We start from the raw sequence: 26,816 nt of genomic DNA, 5'->3' as shown, positions 1-26,816 counted from the left end.
CTAAAGGAACTTAACTAGTCCCGATTTTTTTTTTTTTTTTTTACCTTTAGTACGTGATCACTGATACCTACTTAGTACTAATCTAGTGCACCCACGCCCATGTGTTGTGCACATGTGCGTGTATCAATGTGTGTACACTTTTATTAACCTATTGCCGGTCACTTGATAGGGCAAGTTGTAGTCTTGCAGAAACACCATATACGCCAATTCCCATTAAATTTATATGAAATGGAACAATCCTTAAGATTTTGAATTTTTTTTTTTTTCTCGCAAACTTTTTTTGGAGGCAAAAGTTTGCAATAAGTGAATCATGATAAACGGGTCTGGGTCACACCTGTCACAACTGTCCGCTTTATACGACTAAGGAGGTTCCACCTTAAAATCATATGGCGATAATGGGAGTTTTCCCTTAGCCTTATAAAGTGGACACAATTATCTTCTTTCTTCAATGTGAGATACACATTCCTATACAAACTCTCTCTTATAAATGTAGGACAGCATATCACTCACATGTGGGTTTTCTCATGGGCTTAACACTCCCTCTCACATGTGAATTGTCCATAATATTAGCTTAAATCACAACACAACTCAACCTGACTCTGATAGCATGAAAAGCTATGCCAAAAAACTTGTATTTCCATTCATCAATCAAGCCAATATATACAAGAGCAGCCCTAGTATTTAGTTAGGAAAAGATATGGCAATATCCTAACTTACTAACTTATCTTCTATCAAATATACAAAATATATTCTCTAATATTCTATCCCTTAATAAATCAAACTTTAGAAAACAGATGGTGTATTGAAACTAAGTGGAGGACATGCATTAATAATACACCAACTGGGGTTAGTTAAGATGTTGACTTATTGGGGCAAAATCAAACCCACACCTGCAGCAGCGTCGTGTTTTCTTTGGAGTATTAATATTAAAGTCCATTTCGACCTGTTCATTTCTCTGATACATGCCTAACTTCTTCTCTCTCCCTTTCATTCCAAGAAAATGATTTTTGCACCAACAAATATTAAGACTAGGACTTTTTTTTTTTTTTTTAAAGAAAATTGGGGAATATCTCAGTTCAACTGCATTATTATTAGAATTTAAAGAATGGAACGTGGGACAAAATGGTATGCAACAACATTCTATGTGTGATCCATATGAGTTTATTATCATCACTATAAGTCTGCTACTCCCTCCATACCTAAATGGCAAATTGAAACACGGAAAATTATCTATGGTCCTCGACTTCTACTCAATTTGCTCATTCTTGTTGAGATAATGAGATTTTATAAGTTACTCAAACGTGAGTGAAAGTGTTGTTTTATATTGGAGAATGAGAGACGATTGATCAAATTTATAAGCCCTGGGATTATCATTTGGCTTTAGGGCCTGTTCTCTTCAGATTATTTTCAGTTCAGTTCAGTTCAATTATGTTCCAATAAGTTAAGTTAAGTTCTTAATTTCCTTCTCTCATAAAATATTCAGGTCAGTTCAATTCAACTCCAATAAGGCCCCGTTCTTTAGAGCTGCTCTGCTGAAATCTGCTCTACTTTGCTCTGCTGAAATTTGCTCTGCTCTGCCCTGCTCTGCTCTGCTTAAACTTAATACTTAATATTGAATTATTATAATAATAATGTATATTTAATAAAAATAATAATAAATAATTAATACTTAATGATAATAATAATTAATATTTAATAATAATAAATAAATAATAATAATTAATATTTATTAATAATAATACTTCCTCCGTTTTCTTTTACTTGCAACACAGCCTTGTGGCACGTGTTTTGAGCTCTGGTTTATGTAATGTAAATGGACAAATTTTTCATTATAATTTTTACAAATGATACTTAACTCTATTCTAATTTTCGTGTAAAAATTATATTGATAAAATCGCTCGTTTACCCTCACTAATCATCTCCTAAAACTGCGTGCTTAAAAGGTGTGTTGCAAGTAAAAGAAAACGGAGGAAGTATATAATTAATATTTAATAATAATAATATAATTAATATTTAATAATATAATTAATATTTAATAATAATAATAATTAATATTTTATAATAATATAATTAATATTTAATAATAATATTATTAATATTTAATAATAATATTATTAATAATAATATAATTAATATTTAATAATAATAATATTAATAATAATAATATTAATAATAATATAATTAATATTTAATAATAATATATTAATAATAATATAATTAATATTTAATAATATTAATATTATTAATAATAAAATAATAAAATTTAATGATTATAATAATAGTAGTAGTAGTAGTTGTAGTAGTAGTAATAATAATAATAATAATAATAATAATAATAATAATAATAATAATCATAATAATAATAATATTTAATATTTAATAACAATAATAAAGCATTACAATTATTATTATAGTATTAGTAGTAGTAATAATAATTGTAATAATAATAATAGTAATAATAACAATATTAGTAATAATAATAATAATGATAATAATAATAATAATGAAATCTGCTCTGCTCTGCTCGGCTCTGCTTCAATCTGCTTTGCTCTGCTCTGCTTTGCTGAAATCTGCTCTGCTCTGCCCAGAAGCTCAAAAGAACAGGGCCTAAGTTCAGTTCAGTTCAGTTCAACTCAATTCAGTCAATTAGAACAGGCCCTTAGGATAAAACCTGTTGTAAACTTATAACTTTGTTTCCCAAAATGATACTCGTTCAGTCCTTCCATTTTTTTTATGCCAGCGCAGAACTTTCCCAATTAATATTTTTAAATTATCAATAATTATAAATTATTGTTTGCTAAGAAAGTTAGGATATCAATAAAGTACAACTAGAAGGGAGAGGCTAATGAAGGTTGAGCAAAATGTTAATGGGCAGAGACTAATGAAAATTGAGCAAAATTCATTGATCAATTGCTTTCAGGCTTTCAGCTTTCAATAAACTGTAGTATGCAATTGATGCAACATATCAATGACATTATCAATTTAATGAAACACCAATCAGCCTTCCCAAGTTATTTTCCTCCATTTTAATATTGTTTTTGTTATTTATTACCCTGGTTTTTGGAAGAGAAAAATATAAAACTGGATAAAAAGATATGATTTATCTTTTTTTGCACTCTGTTAACAAGTGATTAAATTTCATAATACTCCATTCCTTTTAAAATTAGCCCTAAAGGAATAAAAATAAAAAATAAAAAAACCATTTGTTTGCCCACAACACTCCAGTAATCTCCATTTGTTTGCTACATAGACAAAACATGGTTTATTGAGATATATCTCTCTTTTCACTTGCAAGGTTTGTGCAAGTGAGGTAAATGGATAAAAAAGCGAACACATTATACGAGTACTATGTTCGCATACAAGAAATGAGACAATTTTTAAAAGATGGCTGAAAATTAAATATGGGACAAACAAATAGGACGGAAGGAGTAATAATGATGGTCCTGATTCCCCCAAAAACAAACAAACCTTACAGTTATTTTAGTTAATGCAACCTTCATAAAAAAAAATAATTTGAAGAGCAGTGATCCAGAGAAAGCATGCTAAGATCATTTTCCCATAATGTAGAAGCACGGGACTCTGGCACTAAAATTGGGGTACAAAGTTTTGAAGAGAAAAGAACAACTCACTAGAATTTAAAATAGAAAATTTAAGAAAAAAAATGGCAGGAATAAAGTGGGCGTATGTAGCGGATCTTGTCGAAGGAAGAAGTGAGTATTAATTATATTGAGGCAGCTTTGCCTGTACTACTGTTAGCACCCTTTTTACAGTGAGTCCTTACTCAAACTCCTAAGTCTACCATTTTCAGATTACTTGATAGTAGCAGCAAACAAGAAACATTTGAAATAAGTTTCTTTATTTCAGCAACTTCAAACATTTGGATAGAATGCAAAAATGATTGTTTGAAGCTGAAATCCCCGTAAATAATCGTATTATGGTCTCTGGAGAAGGTTTGGTTTAGGCTTCTTTGGATTACCAATCGTGATCTGCAACAAATTAAGCCGGCTTTCAAATGCTCGAAAAGCTGAAAGCTAGTAAAGAACCCAAAGGAAGCAAGGGTTGCAGTTGCGACAGAGTGATGACACGTCTAAATTTGTAGGTTGATATGATAATTGAAGTTCATTTCGTATAACAGGGATAACAAAATGGATCAGAGAAGCAAGACAAAAGTCAACGTTCCTCCAAAGAAGTGTTATTATATCTAGTGTGACCAAAACTATAGATTCTACTAGTACTGTTAAGCTCTAGGAGCAAAAATGTGCAGCAAACAATGTGCACCAATAACACTACTGATAAACCTCTTCCCAAGCTAAAATTGTATCTGCAATATCAGCCCTCGGGGTATGAATGTTCAACTAACATCATACGTAACAGCCAGATGGTCAAGCGGCAAAAAGAGACAAGATGTTCTTCTTTAGAGTGAACTCATCAGACTTTGCTGAGCTGATGGCCTGCATGAACAAACAAGTTACAAAAGTCATTAGAGATCAAGTGTGGACAATGCTAAAGTTGGCCCTGGCACAACTCTCAGGACACGAGAAAAAACTATACTCCATAACTTCATAAGTTGACGATGGGGCAAGAAAATAAAAATCCTCAATTTACAGCTACGTTATTGATCATTCAGTATTTTGCCCCACTCCTCAGGGAAAAAGAACTATACATATGCAGATGATATTGCACATAACTTTATTTAGGGTGTTTTCCATAGATAATGCTCAAAAAGGCTAAAATTCCCAAATTACACCCTTTTTACAAAAAATTCCCTCCATACCGTCCACATAAGCAAGTTTGTTGTGTTTTTTTTTTTAAAAAAAATAATTCAATCAACACAAAACCGCTAATTGATTTAGCGGTTTCATAAAAGATAAAACCGCTAACTCAATTAAGAATTTGTGCATACAATTGTGGAGATTATTTCACCTAGCAACTAAACCGCTAATTGAATTAGCGGTTTATATGTGTATAAACCGCTAATTTAATTAGCGGTTTACTAGTAAATAGTAGGAAAAAAAAAATCAATTTAAATGCTGAGTTGGACGGTATGGGGGGAATTTTTTGTAAAAGGAATGTAATTTGGGAATTTTTGCATCTTTGAACTATTTTTATGGAAATCACTCCTTTATTTATACCTTTTAAATCTAATAATCATAAGATATATTCAATCAAGTAAAATCATTAATTGCCCTCTCATCAGAGTAAGGCTTTGTCAAACTTCTGTATGTCAGCGGAAACATTATACAAATAACAATAACTCTCTTCAGTCATTGGCAGAAAATTTGAATACACCAGAAGACATACAACAGATAAGGGGATACATAATACGAGTACACCGGGCAATAACTTGGCAATGTTTGAGAGAAGATAGAATTGGGGTATTGTAATCCTTCAATTAGGGTAATAGTACTCCTATTCATCCCTGCTTCAAGTCATCAGCTTCTACTACCTTATTTTCTTTAACACTTCTAAATTTAAACTCCATTATCCCCTGAACTCCCTATAGGGGTGTTCAGATCCGGGTACCTGGGTTTTCAGGTACCCGGATCTTCGGGTAGTTTGAAACTCGGCTCCCTATTCCATGTGTGTCACTAAAAGGGGAGAGAGATGCCTACTATCTCCATTTAAATGTGAGCTATACACATAACAGCTTAATTTACATGGTAGTTGCTAATAGATTCTACCTACTATTTGTGGATTTGAGAAGCCAAAGTAGACAGTAGAACAGATTATATTTTCATTCTCAGACCAACATCACAAAGAAATGCTAGATCTTAACATGTTAATGGAAGCATCCAAAGCCAATATGCCATAATAATGCACATTACAGTTACCATGCTTCCCAGAAACCGCTATACTTGAAGTGTAACAATTAACAAGCAAGTGAGCAACTAAAGCCATTCTCTCTAGTGTTGGCAATCCTTAAAACAACAACCTTCAAAGCTGGCAATCATTATAAGTTTATAACAAACACAAGAAGCAGACCTGTTTACAGCTTAATATTGTGGAAGAACACAAAAATATTACCGAAATAATGAAGTCTAACACAAATTATCATCAACTGACCACATTGTATAATAAATATAGCCCACTTCTCTCCTTTACTAGATACTGGGCCATTATTTGACAGTTATTTTGGAGATTTTAGCTAGAGTAACATAGACATCCTTTACTATTTTACTTTTTACATCTCCGCCACACCAAATAAGTCATACTATTCAGAATGTGGCCTATTATTTGAAATGACCAAAATAGACAAATGGCCAATTGTTTTAGGACTAAGGTAGTAAATTTTTACTTGAAATTGATGCTTAATCAACCTAAAAGCAAGGATACCAGAATTGATCAAGTACCAAACACAAATTGCAACTTCAATTACAACTTGCACAAAATTTAAATTTTAGACTCCTACAGAATCATGGCCATAATATGGTTACCTTGCTAAGAATGCGCTCAAGTCTCTGGATTTCCTTTGAAGCATAGTCAGCACCCTTTTCCATGGAGCTCTTGGCAGCCTTAGTATAGATCTTTCCGTACCTGGAAAATAAAAGAGAAATCAGACACAATCCAATATAACATGCACTAATTAACTTCTCCTCTTCCCCATTTTTAAAAGATTAAAGAGAATTAAATAAAATAAAACTGAAATATCCTTCTACCTTGCCGCAGAGCCTTCAAGCTTCCCAACTTCTTCCTCCAATTTGTTAAAGACAGCCTCCTTCTCATCACCGGTTGCACTTACAAATTCCTTCACCAGGCTTTCCAAGGATGCAATGATACCAGCCTAATTATTGGAGAGCAGTGTCAGAATAAAGGGATCTTTTCCTGGGCTCTCTATCACTTGCAAATTCATAAGAACTTATAATGAAGCACATCACCTGTGTGGTAAGTTGGCCCTTACTGTCACGGCTGGTGCCACACTTCTCATTAATAAAGCTAACAAAGTCTTCCAAATCTCGGCCACCATCGTAATCTTCACCATCCTTGTTGCTCTTGGGGAAGAATTTCAATGTTGGGAAGCCACTTATGCCATATCTGACAACAAGTAAATGAAGTTCAAAACAGTTAGACATGCAATCTTAAAGCAAGTTACAGTACAAAATCCAGAACACAATGAAATTTCAGATGGCCAAGAGAAAAGTGAACTTACTTCTCTCCCAAATCTTTGTATTTGTCAGCATCAAGGCTTGCAATCACCACATCTTCAGATTTAAATGCAGTAGCAACCTTTTCGTAAGTCTATAACATGGCAAGATAGAAGGCTCAATAATCATACAAACTGCTAATGCACCCACTAAAAAATAAAGTGAAGAGCAACTTTTGCACTTACAGAAGCCAATGCCTTGCAGTGACCACACCTGAGCAACAGCATAAGCATATATGAGATGCAATTCTAATATTATACCAATAGAAATTACTTCAAAATCAATTTAAATTACCCAAAACTAAATCTCATAAATTAGTTCAAGCAGTAGCTGATCAATGTCAGAGATATATGGAACTTGTGAAGTACAGTGAACAAAGAATATAACTAACCATGGGGCATAGAACTCAACGAGAACATCTTTTGATTTATCCATGACAACTTCATCAAAGTTATCTGTAGATAGTACCACAACATTCGAAGGCGTAGTAGCAATCTTCACATTGGTCCCTGATAGAAGCAAATAAATCAGCACAGAAGGAAAGAGAAATCAGACGTACAGATAGCATGCACCTGATAATGGTCTGCTAGAATTTTACCGATTTAAGAGGAAACTATATTACTAATTGACTTCTCAAAGTTAGAATGCTTTTATTTGCCTAAAAATAAGACTTACTATATTTGATCATTACAATACCAGTCATCAATTAACATGGTTAGAATTAGAAACAGAAACATCATTACAAGAATATTGGATGGAGTAGGTAGTAAATGCTATTATTAGTTTGTTACATGACAACTAAAGGCCTAAAGCTCAACAATTTCAAAGGAAGGAGAATACTCAGCAGGATAAAAAGTGAGCAGAACAAAAGGAGATATTATTTATTTATTTTTCCCATTTCACATTTTGGGGAAATGGGGAGATTGGGTAGGGGATGTCTATTAGTAGCCACTTTAACCTAAAATCCATCACGTCATGCAATAATAAAAATAATAATAAAAAAAATAATGCAATGTGATTTGGTCGAAAAGGCATTAGAGAGCATTGAAGGGTTACACATATTGAATTCCACCTGGTGAGGGAGTTGTACAGAATTCAAATTACAAAAAATACTTTTTCCTACAAAAATGCCTTCCCAGTCTCAGAACTACCCTAACACCTACTACAAGAAGACAATAGCAAAATACTCGGTGCTTTGCACACAGGATATATAAGCAGAATTTGACATCAAGTTGTAATAGTGATGGAGCAACAAAGAATATTTTGAAAATAATAGGTCAAATTAATTTTCAGTTTAATGCTAGACAGTACTCCGTATAAGGCAAAGGTCCTCCATGAAACAAAATATATGATAAGGAATTAAGGCAATCTACATATAGTCCAAAGAGGTCTGCAACTAATATAACAAACAATTCATTTAACAACAATTAAATCAAAAAAATGTTCACATAATCACATTATTTGAGAGAATCACTAATTAAGTTGCAACATACCTCCTTCAGAGTTAACATACTCAGCAAGTGCCTCAGCTGTACGTGCACCTTCATATCTGCATACAGAGAACATTTACAAATAAATTACGGTACTTGCCCACAAAATATTTAGCCATTACATAGCAAACATAAACAGCATTCACGTGATAGTACAGAGATGTACAAACTCACTTTTTAGGTTCCAAGGATCCTTTTGGAAACCACTTAATTGTGGGGTATCCTGAAACATCATATTTGCTGCACAGACTTTTGTGCTCATCACAATCCACCTGCAGAGTGATTAAAATTTTGTTAAAAAAGAATGTATTCCCGACACCAATCAATGGAGACATTGATGCAGATGAAGCTAAAGAAAAACTAAGATTATTCATTCAGCGCACAGATTAAATAAAGTCTCAAAATTCAAGTTCAGTAGAACAACTTAATTTAATCAAAACACCTTGAGTTCATAAGCACTAATCAGAAAAAATGAAGGGTCATTGGATCTAATGTTCTCCTACTTCACAAATCTCACAATTTTACTATAGCCCATAGTTGGTAGATTCAATCACCAAGCTATCAGGAAAACCACCAATCAGCTTTAATTATGCATATTCCCGAAATCCCTTAATTTAGATACTTTATGTGGATGTTAAAGTAGCAGCAACAGCCGAGCAAGCTGCACCCCCTCCCTCCCCAGCAACAACAATAAAAACAGCATTCTAAGGAGCATGTATCAAACAATCAATATAAGCATAGCCCACAGTTTCTTCGTTCAGATTATCCTATGAACATCCTTCATCTTTTAGCATCCAATATACTCTCATCAAGATAAACTTTTGGCAAAAAGACCAACAACATGCATAGCTAACCTTTCCAATCAAAACAGATTTGGCCTTTTTGAAACTTGCACCGAGCTTTTCAAACTCTGGGGCGAGCTTCTTACAGTGCCCACACCTGTAGAATATGCAGTCAATTAGTAATTTGAATCCTGCTTTCATAGTTAACAATGGTTAGATATGCACTTTGGCACCATGAACTATGGTAGCCACCAGCCACTAACTTGGGTTGTGATTCCCATGAATAGTAACTAGATCAAAAATATAAATGAAGCACCAAGCACTGTAAAGGAAGATATGCCTCTCCACTTCATTCATATGAGCTGAAGTTGTACTAAACTAAATAGACAAGACAATAGATATGCAAATTTGGGGAACATAAGTCAACAAAATATGCAACTCAAAGTGTCTCAAACTCACAAAACATGCTATGTTAAAATTGTACACCCACTCATTGAAGAGCATCAAGAACAAGTTGTCGCAAAATACATACTTTTAGTCATGTAGAAAATACGCACTTGTTAAGAGTCTTAAGACTGGAGGCAAATAGAATGAAGCTTTGAAGCTATAAATATATCTGTAATATTCCAAGTTTCTTTTCTAAAAATATATGTATGACAAATGACATATAGAAAACAAAGTACGTTATATAATTAGAATCCCAATAAATGATACGTCATTTCTAATATTGGCCACTGATGGGCTAAACATCAAATGATCATGCTCTTTTGTCCATGTAAACATTGAATTTCACTTCTATTCAACTAATTAAAACACATCATCTTTGCTATTTTGCTTCCAACATGAATGCATCAACTTTCTAATGAACCATCAATTATACCGATTATATCCATTGGTCATCGGTCCAACAAAAGTGCCATAGATTCCAAAGGATCATTTAGAAGTGCAAACTATTAAATACAAACTTTCCAATACTATTATAATTATGCGCAAATAATCTATCTCAATTATTATTTTCATTTAAACAGAGTTAGGTAAAGGACAACGTTGACTCGGCATTTCAAATTCTCCCATTCAACGTGCAACATTTTGTTACATTTATAATAAACGCAATCAATTCTCCAATTTTTAAATGGCGGAAATTTCAAAAACATCGTACACCTCTTCAGCTAACAACTTCTCCATTTCACAGTCATACACTTGATAGAAATCATCAGGAAACAATACAAGTTCCAAAATTCAACCAGTAACTAAATCGCATATCATCATTTCCAATACACTAGCTAATCAAACAATCAGATCTAGTATATCAACAGATAATCAACAAAAATCAAAGATCAATCAAAAACCGAACTAAAAAATACTAATATTGAGCAAATTCGAGCTGAAATCGATGATTACAACAAAATCGGAGGAAAATTAAAGAGATAAAAAATGAAATGTTACCAAGGAGCGTAAAATTCAACGAGAGCACCACGATCTTGACCGACCTCCTTATCGAAGTTCTCCTCTGTCAAAACGACGACATCGTCGGCAAAAGCCGATGAAACGAGGAGCAAAGCTAGGGTTCCGACGAAGAAGCAGATCTGAGATTTCGCCATTTTTGAGTTTTCTTCTGAAAAAAATAACCAGAAAAGGTGAAGCAGTTGAGCGTTGGTCCTTTTATAAACACCTGTGGAAATTGAGGGCTTGATCGTTTAAAGTTATTTTTAGCTGTGTCTTAATCTCAAAGTATGTCTGATGTGGCAACGAATGACACGAACTATGATGATTCAACTAATTGAATGATGCCACGTGCTGTGTCCGGCATTAGGTGGTGTGTAAGTGAGTTTGTTGCATGCTCCGGGATAAATAACCGTGGTAGTTCTACTAATAGGAAGTACTCCCTCCGTTTTTAAATACTTATTTCATTTTTACATTCGCGAAATTTTAGGAGAAATTGGAGAAAATAATAAAATATGAAGGTAGTGGAATAGGTGAAAGAATAAAAAATTGTAAAAAACAAAAGTTGTGGGGAGAATTGGAGGAGAGAGAATATGAAATTAATAAAACATGATTTATGTTGGATCCATTAGGTGAGAGAAATGAATTAAATATTGTAATAGTATTCCAAATAAGGAAATAGAGCAAGTATTTAAAAACAGAGAAAGTATTGAAATAATTGAACTTTATAGTATTTATCACTCTTATTTGACTATATAAAAATATAGTTATGTGTGGTCTTATTAGATTCATCTTATAAAATCAACTTTTTATGATTTTCAGGGGATGCGATTTTCATTCATGTCACTATATTACTAGAACGAAGAAAATATATCACAACGTAGAAGTAATAATAATGGATTTCCAAAAGCGTGATGTATGTAATGTGTCTGAGATCGATCTGGATAAATTCAATATTAAGCTATGGAACCCAGTGATAGACATACTTGTTAATTAGTTAAAATGTTTTTTTTGTCGTCATGTTCCTAAAGTGGCAATGATTAAAGCTCGTAACCAAGCAATTAATGCCAAAAGAGGAGCCTAAACCCTAAACATCTTGCAAGAGGAGAATTAAAACTCACCAATAAACACATAAGTACCAGTTCATCCTAAAAATCAAATTTAAAAAAATGCTTCATCTTTAAAGCATCTGGCAAAACAAAATTGTAGCCTACTTAGATTGGGTTATAAGATTTTTAGCATATATATTGACGTGAGACAATGCAAACAATACTCACATATATATTTATTTTTATAGACCTCGAGGTCCCACGCTAGAGATTTCCTTGGAAATTCTAGAGAACCTTTTGTTTTAAGTGGACAAGTTAAAATAGCATGTACCATATAAAAAATTAGAAGGAAAAAAAAAAAAAAACCAATTCTCGCCATCAACCATGTGTATTAGGAGCCGTGAAACTAATAATACACATAAAATATTTACTAAAAGCATGAGAAATAAATAAATAAATAATAATAAAAAAAAAAACAAGAGCAGTTTTATTTTTTTATGGGGAGTGGAGCAGTTATTATAAGAGAGGTGATTTTGTAAATTGAAAAGGACATTTTGGAAAAATGCAAATTTATCACCCAAGAATTCTTTTATCTTTGTACATTACAATAGATAGATATAAAGTTTCAATGAGTTCGAGATTTAGGCAGAATAAAGCTCTATGTAATCAGTAAATAAAACTCACACGACTACATTATGTTGAAATCAAGTTAACACACATTTTTTACAAATGTTAAACTTATAGTATTATGGAATACTTTCATTTATAACATACAAGTATAACACAAGAACATTCACCATGCTCTTATTTTCAAGATTAATAGCACTTTTGTGTTTTAGAGCTTGTTCACAATTATTGAACTGAATTGAATTGAACTTATTGGAGCTGAACTGAGTTGAGCTGAAATGAATATTTTATGAGAGAAGGAAATCAGGAGCTGAACCGAATTGAACTGAGCTGAAATGAATATTTTATGAGAAAAGGAAATTAGAAGCTGAATTGAACTGGACTAATTGGGACTGAAATAAACTGAACTGAACTAAACTAAACTGAAATCAAGCTGAAGTGAATAGACCCTTTGTTGAATTTTCTAGATCTTTACAATAATACATACTTTATATTAACCATCATTTTGTGAATTTATGAATGAAAATTATATCTCTTATTAGGTTTATCTTAATATGTAGAATATACTTTTTTTTTTTGAAGAATACGTAGTATATACTTATAAAAAAAATACATTATATGAATTTGTTCATTTAGAAGCAATTACTTTTTTAAAAAATGAATTAGTTCATTTAGAAGCAATTAGGGGGTGTTGCGAGAATCGAACTCACGACCCTCTCGCACCCGAAGCGAGAATCATACCTTTAGACCCATTTTGCACCACCGGGGTTCGAAATTAAATTAATATTATTAAAGTTGATTTATCTTGCCAGAAAATATTTAACCTTGGTACGAACTCAAGAAAAGAGTTCATATTCTTCAATGCCTGCATAATTGCATATTTTGAATTACACACTACAGTTGATTAACAAAATATAACTCTCAAATTTCACCCTTCAAATTCTCACAATTTATTCAAATTCCTGTACTTCTCTCCAATCTTCTTATTCATATAATTTAATTAATTTTTTTGTTCTACTATAATCTAAATTAGGGTTTTAAATTGATAGTTCCCAATATGTCTCAATCCAATGATAAAGTAAGTATTTAAATTCAACCATCTAATTTTTTGCATTATTTTTCAATTTTTACGGGTACAGGAAATTAATTCTTGGTTCTTGTAGCCCGCCCCAACATTGGTATTAATGCTATGATGATATTATTGTAGTTGTTGTAATCAATTTCAATTTTATAATTTTATAAGAAAATTTAATTGTTACTGGAAATTGTTTATGATATACAAAAAGAATTGATTGATTGGTGGGTTTTTTGTGGGTGGAATTATGCAGGCAGCTGGAATTGATAACACTTTTAGGAGGAAGTTCGATCGTGAAGAGTTTTTGCAACGAGCTCGGGAGCGAGAAGAAAAGGTTTTGGGAGTTCAAATTTTCAGTAATTATTTCATGAATTTGATTTAATTTTATTGTTTTCTGATTTTTTTTGTTTGTATGGTGGGATTTTGACACAGGAAAAAGATGATGGAAGGTCGAAATCCAAATGTAAGCTGAACGTTTTCTTTAATTTGATTTATTGGTGAAAAATATTATGATTTTGGATTAGAATAATGCTTAAATTATTGAAAATGTATGTGCAGCAAAAGGACCTCCAGTGCAGAGGCAGCCATTGAAACATAGGGATTATGAAGTCGATCTCGAGTCTCGTTTGGGGAAGACCCAGGTCAGTATTTTTGCCTGCCTTTGTCAATTTTAAATGGTGCATTTGTGGCTGTTTGTCGAATTCAATGGCGTTGCTGATGTTATGGTTTTTAGGTGTAGTGTTTTGGCTAGTGGGACTAAGAGATGAATAGCTTGGTGTTGTTTTGGGTTGTCATGTTAATTCTAGCTGTATTGTCATGGAATACAGTGCATATATGAAATTTGATGGACTTTGTGATAGTGATTCTGCCTATTGCTTAATGGTCTAGCCAATAGGGACCTATTGTCTTTTGGTCTTAGATATTGTTTTGTGGCAACTACTTGACGAGATCTTCTAAACTTTTGGTCACATTATGCTTCTCTTATTCTTGAGAAAAAAATTGACTTATAGATGAGTAATGCTCTATAGTATCAGTAGAAGGTGGATCAATTTTTGGGTTGTGCATCCTTGCAGTCAACATGTCCTGCTGTTTGAGTTTTTTCCATTTATGGAGCTATATCAGCTCCTACCGGCAGTGATAAGACTGGGGCCTGGGCTGCATGTAAGCAAGTTCAAACTAGTTTACTGTGATCTGACTAGGAGAAAAGATTTAATCTATTGTGTTTACTTGTATAACCACTTGTTTTTTAAGATGACTATCTCTTTCTTTTAGAACTGTCATGGCTGGAACTTCTTTATGTTTGTATCATGTAAGTTTGTGTTCTCTGAAGCGCAAACACGCGTGGACGTAGTAATTTTTGAACCAATTCTCAGTTTTTGACTATTTGGTGGGGCTAAGGCTTCATAGACCTCCCTAGACTTGTTGTGAAGAGTTTAATATTGGGTTATTGTAGTTGATATTTTATCAAAATTCATTGGAAAACATCAGTAGAGAACAATTGGAGAAAGGAAAAAGATATATGTTAACTGTGACTTTGAGAAAGAGGACTTAGGAGTTAGGAGGCAGGGGGATTGGACTTGATGATAAAATTACGTAGTAAAGATGCAAATGGATATGAATGCTGGACTTCTACGCTTGGGAGAATTGGTTAATCTTGCTGTTACATAAAAGAGTTTCTTTCAATAAGTGTTTTTTCATTTTCTGATAATTTATTCTTTATTTGGTGGTGTGAATCTGAAAACTGTATTAGAATTATTAATTCATGTAGAGTATGTTCAACACAGTTTTCTTGTTGGATGTAATTTCTTTTCAAGTATAATATTACTAAAAGTCTTTATTTGCTATTTCCAGCTAGGCCTCATGACTTTTTACTTTCCTGTCAAAACATGTATGTGTGCGTGAAATTTTATTATGGGTCAGTGAATCATAGTTTATGCTATTGACATTGGACCATGGAAAAAGTACCCCATCTCATATCCTTGGCCGTCCAATGTAAATATATGAATGGGTTTGATTTTTGCACTTTCCAAACCAAGTTGAACATCTTTACAATGCTAGAAAATTATCTAATGCGAGTCTTTAGGGACTTATGTATGAGTTTGATACATTCTTCCCCAGCCAAATAATGAGTAGTTGTATGCAGTGTACATTACATCTGAAACTTACTGCTATAAGTATTCAACTGAAGTTCCTAATTTATTCGTAAGAAACATGTAAGGCTATTCTTTACATCTTCTTTTTCTAATGCTGACTCTCGTAATGCTTTTTTTGCAGGTTGTCACTCCAATAGCACCACTTAGCCAGCAGGTTGTCTCTCTCTCTCTCTCTCTCTCTCTGGGTTCTGCTTCTTGGTTCAGTTATGTTCTGTTATATGCTGTGGGCATGTTTTTTGTTGATTGATCTAGGGGACTAGGGTTGTGTGGGGAGGGTAGGGAAGGGTAAGGGGACTAGGGGAGTGGAGGAAGCAATTGTAATTGGGCTATTAAATTACTTGCCTGGAGTAGTGTTAGCATATATATATTTTTTTTTGGCATCCTCTAGAATTTTAGATTGGTGTATCAATAAGTTTAATGCATTTTTTTTTCTTCTTCTGAATCTTATCTCTCTGCTTTCTCGAGTTGGTTGGAATGTCCTGTGTGTTATGTACAGGAGTACAGGCAACTACAAAATTCAGACTTATAGTACTGAACACCATTGAAACTGGATCACATTTCAAATAACATTTATTTATGTAGTGGTTTAGAGTTAGACTTGGAAAGCCATAGTAGCACTGCCAACTGACAACAAGATATCTTTTGGTAGTGCTACTAAAATCAAATACTTGATATTAGGTAGTAGTTATTAAAGAAAATTTATTATGTAATTTGACATATATCCCTACAAATTTTCCTTTTATAATTGAGAGGAATTAGGCAAACGAATTAAAGTAACATCTTTGTTTGTTGGTTAAGTGATGCTTCATTTGAGTCTCTCTTTTAGCTAGATTTGAATGTGTAAGGCTTCGATTAGTGTAAAGTTTGGTGTTAGTCTTAAGAGTTTTTGTTTGGAGCTTGAATTAGAATCTCTCCTCAACAATTTCAGCCTTGGCAAGGCCTATCTTTTTCCAATTAAGCTATTTCCGATGAAGTATTGTGGGATGACAGGATGATTGAGATCTCTGTATTGATTGGGGAAGGCAAGACCTGCTGTCCTGAGCTCAGCATGCCTGGCTTTCCTTTTATGCCTCCTGCGGGTCCTTTCATTTCATTCAAATTGCCTTTGGACAATTCTGCATTAGGGAAGTAGATGTGTGTGGATGGCTTGGCTGAATATTGCCTTCAATTTAGGATTGGCTCCTGGATTGGGAAGTATCAAGAATATTTACAAATGGGGGTAAAGTAGAAACAACTGGTTAATCTTAACATTGTACAACACTTTGTTTTTAAAGGAAAACCCAAGACTGAAAATATACCCCCTAATTGAGCGGAGAGTAAATATGGAAGTCAATTATGTGCTAATGCCAAATATCTAATTTTTTGAAGTAAACATAGTGTTATCACCCTCAAGCTTTTTGAACTATAAACAGTTACTCCCAAATTGTTGAAAACCCTAGTCTGGCAACTGACAATAATTCCACAAGTAGTTAGAATTAATTACTTATAACTGTCTCAAACCTTTGGTAATTCATAGTCTCAGTAGGAAATTCCGTTGCTTGTATCAGTGAAGGCAGGGAGAATTAAGGGCAAGGGATCTATTATGTGGAAAATTTGAAAATGGAATTGAAGAAAGGTGGGGAGAGGGAGGAAAGCTACGAAAGTAGGCCCCTTTGACGACATGTCTAACGTCTTCCACTAGTTGGAAGTGCTACCTACCAACACCAAATAGCTTGGTAGTTGCTTTTAAATGAATTATAGTAGGTATTAGCTCCAAAAGTTGACTATATTAGTTAGGTTCCAACATTTCCTGTTTTTAACTTCCATTTCTGTTTTGAGGGAGTGGTGGTGTCATTTATTTCCTGGGCAGTGTTATATAAGAAGTAAGAGCTTGCTAGTTGTTGGTGTTTGTAGGTGCATTTCGCTGTTTATTTTTGCTTAACCCAACTGGAGACTGGATGTTTCCTTATTGCAGGCTGGTTACTTTTGTTCAGTTTGTGAATGTGTGGTAAAGGATTCTGCAAATTACTTGGACCACATCAATGGCAAAAAACGTAAGCTTTACTAGGGGATCTGCTGATCTCTCTCTCTCTCTCTCTCTCTCTCTCTCTAGTGTGTGTGTGTGTGTGTGTGTGTGTGTTCTCCAGCTGCTTCTTTTATTGCCTTTTTGTTTACTTTCACATGGGACTTTGATTCACCCTCATCATGAATTTGCTTATATCAGATCAAAGGGCTTTGGGTATGTCTATGCGATCAGAGCGAGCAACTCTGGATCAGGTAAGCTTTGATACTAATTGCTCTGTTTTGTAATTTGAGTGTACAATATCTTGGATTTGGAAGAATCTTATATATTGTGAAATAGTGATACTTATGATGACTGAATTATCATGGAAGAGTATAAAAAGAGTTGTTGGGGCATTGTGGTCAAGAAATAATTGAACTTGTGCTTTTTTTTTTTTGGAAAATTATACTGTATGACCATTTTTTGGTATTTTTCTCATACAGCTCTAAAAATTTATACCGCTTCCTAGGGTGACCCTGAATTTGCAAAACATTGTTAAAGTTTACAGATTTGCTTACATCGTTAATTTTTTTCAATTTTATCTTTAAAAAGTAATAAAACCCTGTTCCCCTTCTCCCTCCCAGTCTGCTTCATTGTTTCTTTCCTCCTCTCCAGTTGAAGAGTCTGACACCCTCCTTTTTTCCCATTCAATCCACCCCATTTCGCTGCTATTGCCCTCTTTATTCTTATGTGGATGTTGAAGGTAGTGTCTGTGAACTTTGGCAACTTCCTTCAGTGCTTGCTTATCACCTCCTAATCCATACTACTCTGCCTCGTATAATTTCAATCGTTACTTGTCAGACAACTGCCGATAGTTGCCTATGGTCATTGTTCTGGTTATATAGGTTAAGGTTCCTATCCTATCAAATGCTATTTGGTCATCTTTGGCTAGTCATCAGTGACACATCTCACATTCTTATGTTGATGTGTGTAGCAGACCCGATATTGAATATGCTGACATTTTCAAATAATTCCCTGTTTAATGGAGTGGTAGAGTGCAATTTAGATCCTACACAATTTAGGAGAGGGGAGGGGAGGTTGTTTGAGGAAATTGTGTTTGGAAGATATATTTTGTAAATCTAAATAATGTGTTTGGAAAGGGAAGTTTATGAAGTGGGATCCTGTGTATGTTGCAATGGTGTGAAGTAGAATTGCCTGTTCTTTAGCTTTTCCCTCACTTACCAACTCAAGTAAAGGGACCCAAATTTATTTTTGAGACACTCCATGTTGGACTTGCTGCTTGTAATTGCTGTGTTGGATTGATGGCATATTACCTTATTAATCTCAGGTACGACAACGGTTTGAGGTTCTAAAAAAGCGAAAAACGCCTGGCAGTTTTTCAGAGCAAGGTGAGACTGTGAGAATACATTACTGTTTTTGTGATTGGCAATGTTCTTGTACTAGTATTTATATTAACTGGTAGCCTATCATGTAAGAGGTAGTTAATGTTATTGTATCCTGACATAAGTGGTGCCTTTTTCACTCAGATCTCGACGAAAGAATTTTAAAGCAGCAACAAGAGGAGGAGGAGATAAAACGTCAGCGTCGGGAGAGAAAGAAAGAAAAGAAGGTTTGTACAATGAAATTACTTTATGTGATTTTCTCTCTTTTATCCCTCTTCATGGAGTTTTTGTTGTTACAAATCTGAATTCTTTAACGGTTGCTTTCTTGTACCAGAAAGAGAAGACTGTTGTGGAGGAGCCTGAGATAGATACTGAAGTGGCTGCTATGATGGGATTTGGTGGTTTCGGTTCTTCCAAAAAATGAGAAGGTTGAATGAGCCCTTTCTCTGTAGCGTTGCGTAGGGATTGACAACCGCTAACTTCTGTTGCTGTTAGTTTAGTCATTGTATTTTATGTATCTGATAAAATCTTCTTCAACTAGAGGTTTCAGAAAAAGTTGCAGCAAATTGTTCATTGTTTCATACAAGGAATAGTAAGATCAGTGGAGTTTAAAGGAAATTTTTATTCTATGGCTGACCTTGATAGTATTATAACAATTACTGCCCTCTTTCCCTCAAAAAAAAGTATATAATGAAAAAGACATCATCTTAGAATGTTCTTTTTCATCTAAATTGTATTGCTTTACTAAAGAGTTTTTGATCAATTTTTTTTTGTTGAAAGTTAATTAATGTGAAGTTTTGGAAGTACTCCGTATTAAATTGAATTGAACTTTTAAAAATTTTGTAATGAACAAATTATAATCAATTGTTAACAATTGATTATCTTTAGGAATATCTTGTACTTTGTATATATCAAGTCGACAAATTGACTTATATGCCTAATACAATCTTGTTGTATGCACCTTATGATTTATGAATGTTCATTCTGAAAATAAATATGAATTGAATATCTAACACTCTTCACAAGATCCAATTAATTTGGAGCATTACAGAATAAGATATACTCGTATACATAAAGAAAAGCATGTAACTCCTATACTCGTACAATATAAACATTGTTCCATCGAAACTAAGTTAGGCTACCCAAATGAGCAAAAAATATATTCTTCCTAATTGACCTATTAGCAATTTTAAATATTCCCTCTATTCCTCTAGTATATTACTACCTCCGTTTTTCTAAGTTTAACCCACTTTTCGTTTTCATCCGTTTTTCGAATTTTTACTAACTTTTACTATTCTTTTTACGCAATTTTTTATTATCACAATTCTACTTTGTAGGGCCAATTTTTTAAAAATAAATCTCTTTCTCTCTCTTCCTTAATATAGAGTACAAAACTTCATTCGATCTTGGAGGATGTTCTTTCTATTACTTCTCGCTTTGATTTTGTGCTTTGGTCTCATGTTAAAAGGGACGGTAACTTTGTTGCTCATTATCTAGCTAGATTAATTCCGTTTGATCTTGAACAAGTTTGGATAAATCATTGTCCTTCTGAGATTTCCCCGTATGTTTTGATTTGTCCGTGAATTAATAAAAGCTTGCTTTTGCTTGCCACCAAAAAGGAAAATACGGAATACAAAAATACTCGTGTATAGTCTCTATTTTTAAATTTTTTTTTTTTTATAACTACACATTAACAGATTAACTGAGTACGACTCAGCAAAACGGAGGTACTCCATAACTGTTACGGAGTACCTTTTAAACGGTAAAAACTAGTTAGGCTTACTTTGGTTGGCGCCAAAAGAATAACTTCCAAAATATTTCTCATCTAAACTCTCAGTCATTTCATCAAACACATAGTGAGCACTACAACTTGCACACAAAAATGAGCAGAGAAGTGGAGCGCCGGATCCTCCGTCATCTCCATGACCGGAGAACCCAAACCCGCCTTCTCGAAATCCACGCCCATTTCCTCCGCCACCAGCTCCACCAATCAAATCAAGTTCTCTCTCATTTTGTCGCCGTTTGTCGGGCCAATGGCAAAATGCGGTACGCTGAGCTTGTATTTCAGCAAACCCAGTTCCCTGATCTTCTCCTTTTCAATTCTATGATCAAGGGTTACTCTGTTTCTGGGCCATTTGAGAAGTCTTTATCTCTTTTTTCTCTTATGAAAAATAATGGGGTTTTGCCCAATGAATATACGTTTGCGCCTTTGATTAAGTCTTGTTGTAATATCCGTGATTCAAGGGTTGGGAAATTTGTTCATGGTGAGATTATGAAACTTGGGTTTGAGCGGCGTAATGCTGTGAGGATTGGCATTGTTGAGTTTTATGCGAATTGTGAGAAGATGGAGGATGCAAAGAAGGTGTTCGATGAAATGCCGCAAAGGGATGTAATCATTTGGAATTTGATGATTCGTGGGTTTTGTAAGGTGGGGGATATTGATATGGGGTTGTTGTTGTTTAGGCAGATGAGAGAACGGAGCATTGTGTCATGGAATTCAATGATATCTTCGTTGGCGAAGAGTGGGAGGGACAGGGAGGCCTTGGGAGTGTTCAGGGATATGGAAATTGATGGTTGTTTTGAGCCAGATGAGGCTACTGTGGTTTCTGTTCTACCTGTATGTGGTCGTTTGGGTGCTTCTGATATTGGGGATAGGTTGCACTCATATGCTAAATCAAGTGGACTCTTTCGAGATTTCATCACAGTGGGTAACTCGACAGTGAGTTTCTATTGCAAATGTGGAGACTTAGAAACAGCTCATCAGGTCTTCTGTGAAATGCCTCGGAAAAATGTGATATCCTGGAACACCCTAATCTCAGGTCTTGCTTTTAATGGGAAAGGCGAGCTTGGTGTTGATTTGTTTGAAAAAATGCTTAGTAAAGGGATAAAGCCTAACGATTCTAGTTATGTAGGGGCTTTAACCTGTTGTGTCCATGCAGGATTGTTACAGAAAGGCCGGCACTTGTTCTCGTTGATGACAGTCAAGCACAAAATTCTGCCAAAGCTTGAGCATTATGGATGTATGGTAGACCTACTTGGTCGAAGTGGATGTTTGTCGGAGGCATATGACTTGGTTAAAAACATGCCGATGAGGCCAAATGCTGTGTTGTGGGGTGCCCTGCTCAGCGCTTCACGAAATCATGGTGATGTTCAACTTGCAGAACATGCTCTTAAAGAGCTTATAATTCTTGAGCCATGGAATTCTGGTAATTATGTATTGCTATCCAATATCTACGCAGAAGAAGGGAAATGGGATGAAGTTGATAAATTAAGAGTATTAATGAAGGATAGTAGTGTCAGAAAGTCCATTGGGCTCAGCTTGGTTGGATAATGGTTAAAACTTTATACTCCGTAGCTCCTTTAGTTGTGTACTTGTGGAGCCTCAGCAGCAGCAAGCATGCGAGGAACTATGTTGACTAGAGCCTGAGAAGTGGCCTGGAGTGAACATGTTGTATTGTTGTAAGGATATTTATTGGAATGGTCGATAAAATTTGTGCGGCTAATAGGCTTATCACCTCAGGGGACAGGGGACCAATGATTGATTCAGGGGATAGGCTAATAGGCTTATCACCTCAGGGGACAGGGGACCAATGATTGATTCAGGGGACAGGCTAATAGGCTTATCACTTCTACTGGGCATGGACACTTTGACTCTTCAATTTAGAGAATGTAACAAAGGAAGTTTCCTTGTCCCCTTGTTCATATTTTAGCTTTGGACACTCATAAATATGTTCTATATATTGAAGTTAAGAAATTTTCAGATCATACTCTTGGATGCACGCTTGAGTCTTGACACTCATATCCTTTTCCAAGCATCATAGGTTATAAGTAAATGAAGACCATTTTTGCCTTAAAGACGGCTGGACAGCTGGGGGAAGATAAGAACTGATGGCATTTTATGATCCCAATATGATAAATAACAAGGCTTTACGGGAAAACTTGCACATTTGTGATAAGTAAGATGAGTTTACAAAATATGATTTCATAGAATGAGTCATCTTCTTGCTGTGCATAGGAAGTCATGGCTTTGCTCTTTCAATCTTTTGGAGTTTCTTCAAACATGTTTTGTGGGGTTTGAAGCAACTAGGGAGCACAGTTGCTGCATAGTACCCTTTTTTTGGTGATTCTATTGTGTATTCATTAAAAAGGGATTACACTATCTATTTTCCAGGAGCCACATTTTCATGCTTTGTGAGCTAAGACATCTACTGCTTCAGGTGCTTTATTAGTATAGAGATTTAGGATAGATTCAAAGGTCTTTTGTTTGGTGTTAACTTGGTAAATATTTATCATGAATCAAATTGATCATTGCTCAGCTACATGTTGCTTATCGTCTGTTATAGATACTTTTTCTTAGAAGCCTTTGGGGTTGATAAGTCTATTTACACAATTCTCTTATTACTGTAACTAATATAGTACATTATAAGCTGGACATTGGAGTGTATACATTGGCGCTTCTCTTCTGTGGGTTTTATATACGTATTTACTAATTTTTCATTGAGTTTTTATTAAATCATAAACTGGCAATATGGCTTGATGTTGAGTGCATACATATCTGGCAATATTGGTGCTACGCTGCTTCTCTCATTCAGTGTTCTGTTGGTTTAATATACCTGTTTACATAATTCTCCTTGTGATGTTATATCATAAGCAGGAGATATGGCTTACTGTCAAGTGTGTACATATATACTGATGCTTCTTTCATTTAATTAGTTCCAAATAAATAGAAGCAAATCTATTTCGTTGCTTCAGTATAATATTTTCTAATAAAAATTTGGCTTCCTGTCAAATAGGACCTCACAGAGCTCTGATCATGAGGATTAGTGTTGAAGAAAGGAAAATCAATGTGAACAAGTTGTTTGGTAAGGGAGATAGATTCGCACCGCTCCAATCATCCTGCATATATTTCTGCATGTATTCTTCCACATTGAAGTTTCCTGCACAGTATGTTACAATACACGACAAGTTATTTAAAGTGCAATAAAAACAGAAAATTTTGGGTTTGTGCTTTTTTGTTCTCATTTTTTGCAGATATTTTTATTTGTGAAGGCTGATGATGTTGTTGGCGAATTGTCATTTGGACAATATTCCTTATGCTGTGAGGATTAGTGAGCTTAGTACCTCTTTCATGGGTGTGGCCGCAAGCTGCTTGAAGTGTTGCTCGTACATCATTAATTGTGGCCTTGTTGTAGAACACAAATTTGGACAGCGAATGATCAACACAGTCAAGGACAAGGTGTGTTTCTGCCAAACACGGACCATAGCAGAACTGTTCTGTTGCAGCAGAAGGTATGTTGAGGTATCCACTTTGGGTTAGTCTGTATGCTTCCGAGCACCTACTATAAATCTGTACTGACATTTTATCAGTGAGAATATACAAGTAATTTTGTAAAATATACAAAGATGATTTTATATGTATGAAAATAAGTTTTCCAGCAACACTAATTTTATTTTATTTTAAAAAAACTTTGCTGTACTGAAGAACTTACAACTTTACTATGCACATGGAGAAAATACTTTTCAGATATTCAGAAAACTATTATGAATTATGGTACGAGGCTGTGGTGTTCTCTTTCTAAAGTGTAGACAACAAAGCGTAATCAACTAAAATTCTGATGGAAAAAGGTGGAATTGTTTATAGTAATCTGAAGAAAATTTGCCTAAATTATTGAAATGCTTGAGCTCTGTTACTCTACAACATGAGGTTCATCTTATGTGCAAGTACAATTATGCAAGATATGAGGGAGCTTAATTACATTGTCGGCATTGAAACAAGACAGTGCTTTTATAAGAAATTGTCCTGGATCCTGTGCATAGCCTGTACAGAAGATATAATCATAAGTTATAAAGATGAAGCTGAAAGCACATGAAACAGGAATTTATGCAGTTCAATCACTTTTAGAACAGAGATGTGTTCTCAACTAAGCTTACCTGATCTGAAACAGATTACAGAAGTGACAATCAGAACAGCATAAACTGCAGCATGTCTTGCCATTATAGAACGTTTAAAGGAATCGAATGTAGCATGCAAGAGCAAGGAACCTCTTCGGAAAGTTCTGGCTAAGAGAGGGAGATTAACAATCATCTGTCTTAGTGGGAGTTGTAATGTATAAACATTCACAATATATAGTGAAGACGAGACGTGAAGTGAAGCATCTGAGTTCTCTTTTGGCTTTTCGTTTGGTCAAAAACCTATTGGTTTATAGTATTACTTATATCTTTCATCTTATATTTTCTTGCAGTCTGTTGTTTTTTGGTAGGAAAATGGAATCAATATATGTGCTCAATTTTCTGAACTGATATTGGTTATTGTACAATAATATACACTTATATTAATGCTTTATACCATTAGTAGTGTTATACTCTGTTGTGGTTGAGAACATATAGACTAAAGAGAGAGATGGCAGTTAGAATAATCCACCAACTTAAGTTTAAACCTACCATCTTTTATACTTTGTATTATGCTGGTCATATACTCATATATACAAGTAATATACGTACGCCTCCGTTCCACTAAGATTGTCCCTGTTTCCTTTTCAAGTTGTTCGACAAGAGATATGATGAAAATAATGGAAATAGTAAGGTGTAAAGGTGTCAGTGCGTGCGTGTCACACACTCACACCACTTCTCAAAGTGAACAACGAATTTAAAAAATAAAATATGGAGATGCGGGGTATCGATCCCCGTACCTCTCGCATGCTAAGCGAGCGCTCTACCATCTGAGCTACATCCCCAAATTAAAATTTTAAATGTTCTTTTAATAATAATTATATTATACTTGTATACATTTTGAATTACACACTGCCACCGTGGGGTTGTATTTGTTTTGCTGAATGCTTCAGTGGTTTTTTTTTTAAACCATAAAGTTAATTTATTGCGGTAATTTTTTGGATAAGTTGTTCAAAGATACCACTGGGCAACAAAGAGTTTCAGACTTTCAGCTGCATTTCAAGAGCGAAAACCTTGAAAGAATATTCATTGTTTCAAATTTGTGCATTAGCAAAAAGCAGGGAGTTTCATTGAAAAAGACTTGACAGACAATTATGGGGTTACTGTAATAATTGGTGCTGGATTTTCAGCAAATTCAAGACTATTTGTTCTTCATGGCGCATTTTAAGTAGAAGGACAAAGATGACTAAACTAGAAACAGCTTGTAGGAACATTTGTATTCCATGTCCAATAGATCCACGAGGGTAGTAGCTGGTAACATGAACTGACAAACCACCCTTTTATGTGTGAGTTTGGTGCATAAACTATATGGCAGGCTTATCCTTCATAAGCAGAAGCTTTAACATTCAACAGAACCATGCTGTATAACTGACTTGTAGATGCAGTTGAGCTACTACTTGTCACATGATACATAACCAGAGAGGCAGAAAGCATAAACCAAAATATCTTAACATCAGAGGCCGAATACAAATTCTTGTAAAAATTCTCAGCTAAAGCCTTATCTGATCACTAACAGCATAATCAGACTATCTGAGTACACTGGCAAATAAAGTTGTATATGTATCAGTTCAAAGTCTTTGATTCTCATAGCGCCAACAAGTTCGAAGTCTTGCTGACATATTTGGGGAAAAAAAATATTGTATTGTATTTACATTCATCTAGAGGACATCCAATTTCTGTAGCAATTCAGTGGCACCATTCAACAAACCATATTTACAAAGT

General features: G+C 34.4%; 3 protein-coding genes, 1 non-coding gene and 1 pseudogene across 5 annotated transcripts; 2 read left to right on the top strand and 3 right to left on the bottom strand.

Moving 5' to 3' along the window:
- Window positions 1-4,079: 4,079 nt before the first annotated feature.
- Window positions 4,080-11,095, bottom strand: LOC145574465 (protein disulfide-isomerase like 2-1-like). Its single transcript, XM_081632252.1, has 11 exons — window positions 10,861-11,095; window positions 9,487-9,571; window positions 8,807-8,904; window positions 8,636-8,691; window positions 7,534-7,651; window positions 7,328-7,355; window positions 7,148-7,236; window positions 6,876-7,032; window positions 6,657-6,781; window positions 6,435-6,534; window positions 4,080-4,451 (listed from the first exon to the last, which is right to left on the bottom strand). Exons 1-11 carry the CDS (start codon window positions 11,013-11,015, stop codon window positions 4,383-4,385), a joined length of 1,080 nt encoding a protein of 359 aa, XP_081488378.1. The 5' UTR covers window positions 11,016-11,095; the 3' UTR covers window positions 4,080-4,382.
- A 2,262-nt stretch (window positions 11,096-13,357) lies between these two features.
- LOC145576157 (uncharacterized) lies at window positions 13,358-24,016 on the top strand. Of its 2 annotated transcripts, XM_081633941.1 has the most exons (11): window positions 13,358-13,611; window positions 13,862-13,942; window positions 14,041-14,071; window positions 14,167-14,249; window positions 15,883-15,915; window positions 17,716-17,794; window positions 17,965-18,017; window positions 19,091-19,151; window positions 19,290-19,372; window positions 19,480-19,573; window positions 23,939-24,016. In XM_081633941.1, exons 1-10 carry the CDS (start codon window positions 13,591-13,593, stop codon window positions 19,567-19,569), a joined length of 615 nt encoding a protein of 204 aa, XP_081490067.1. In that variant the 5' UTR covers window positions 13,358-13,590; the 3' UTR covers window positions 19,570-19,573; window positions 23,939-24,016. The 2 variants fall into 2 exon arrangements, with proteins under 2 accessions (XP_081490067.1, XP_081490066.1); XM_081633940.1 differs by lacking the exon at window positions 23,939-24,016 and having other exon boundaries at window positions 19,480-19,774.
- LOC145576155 (pentatricopeptide repeat-containing protein At1g09190 pseudogene) lies at window positions 21,028-23,393 on the top strand (annotated as a pseudogene).
- Window positions 23,943-25,193, bottom strand: LOC145576158 (uncharacterized). Its single transcript, XM_081633942.1, has 4 exons — window positions 25,077-25,193; window positions 24,902-24,963; window positions 24,267-24,492; window positions 23,943-24,082 (listed from the first exon to the last, which is right to left on the bottom strand). The coding sequence occupies exons 1-4, from the start codon at window positions 25,138-25,140 to the stop codon at window positions 23,943-23,945; spliced, it is 492 nt and encodes a 163-aa protein (XP_081490068.1). The 5' UTR covers window positions 25,141-25,193.
- Window positions 25,194-25,806: 613 nt separating this feature from the next.
- Window positions 25,807-25,879, bottom strand: TRNAA-AGC (transfer RNA alanine (anticodon AGC)). The gene has a single exon. It is a non-coding gene; the product is annotated as a tRNA-Ala (tRNA).
- Between the last annotated feature and the right edge of the window lie 937 nt (window positions 25,880-26,816).

The sequence above is a fragment of the Chenopodium album genome, chromosome 13 (genome assembly GCF_948465745.1).
Source record: "Chenopodium album chromosome 13, dcCheAlbu1.1, whole genome shotgun sequence".
Lineage (NCBI taxonomy): Eukaryota > Viridiplantae > Streptophyta > Magnoliopsida > Caryophyllales > Amaranthaceae > Chenopodium > Chenopodium album.
The sequence above is the reverse complement of the archived record's forward strand: the minus strand, read 5'-3'. Positions and strand labels throughout refer to the sequence as shown.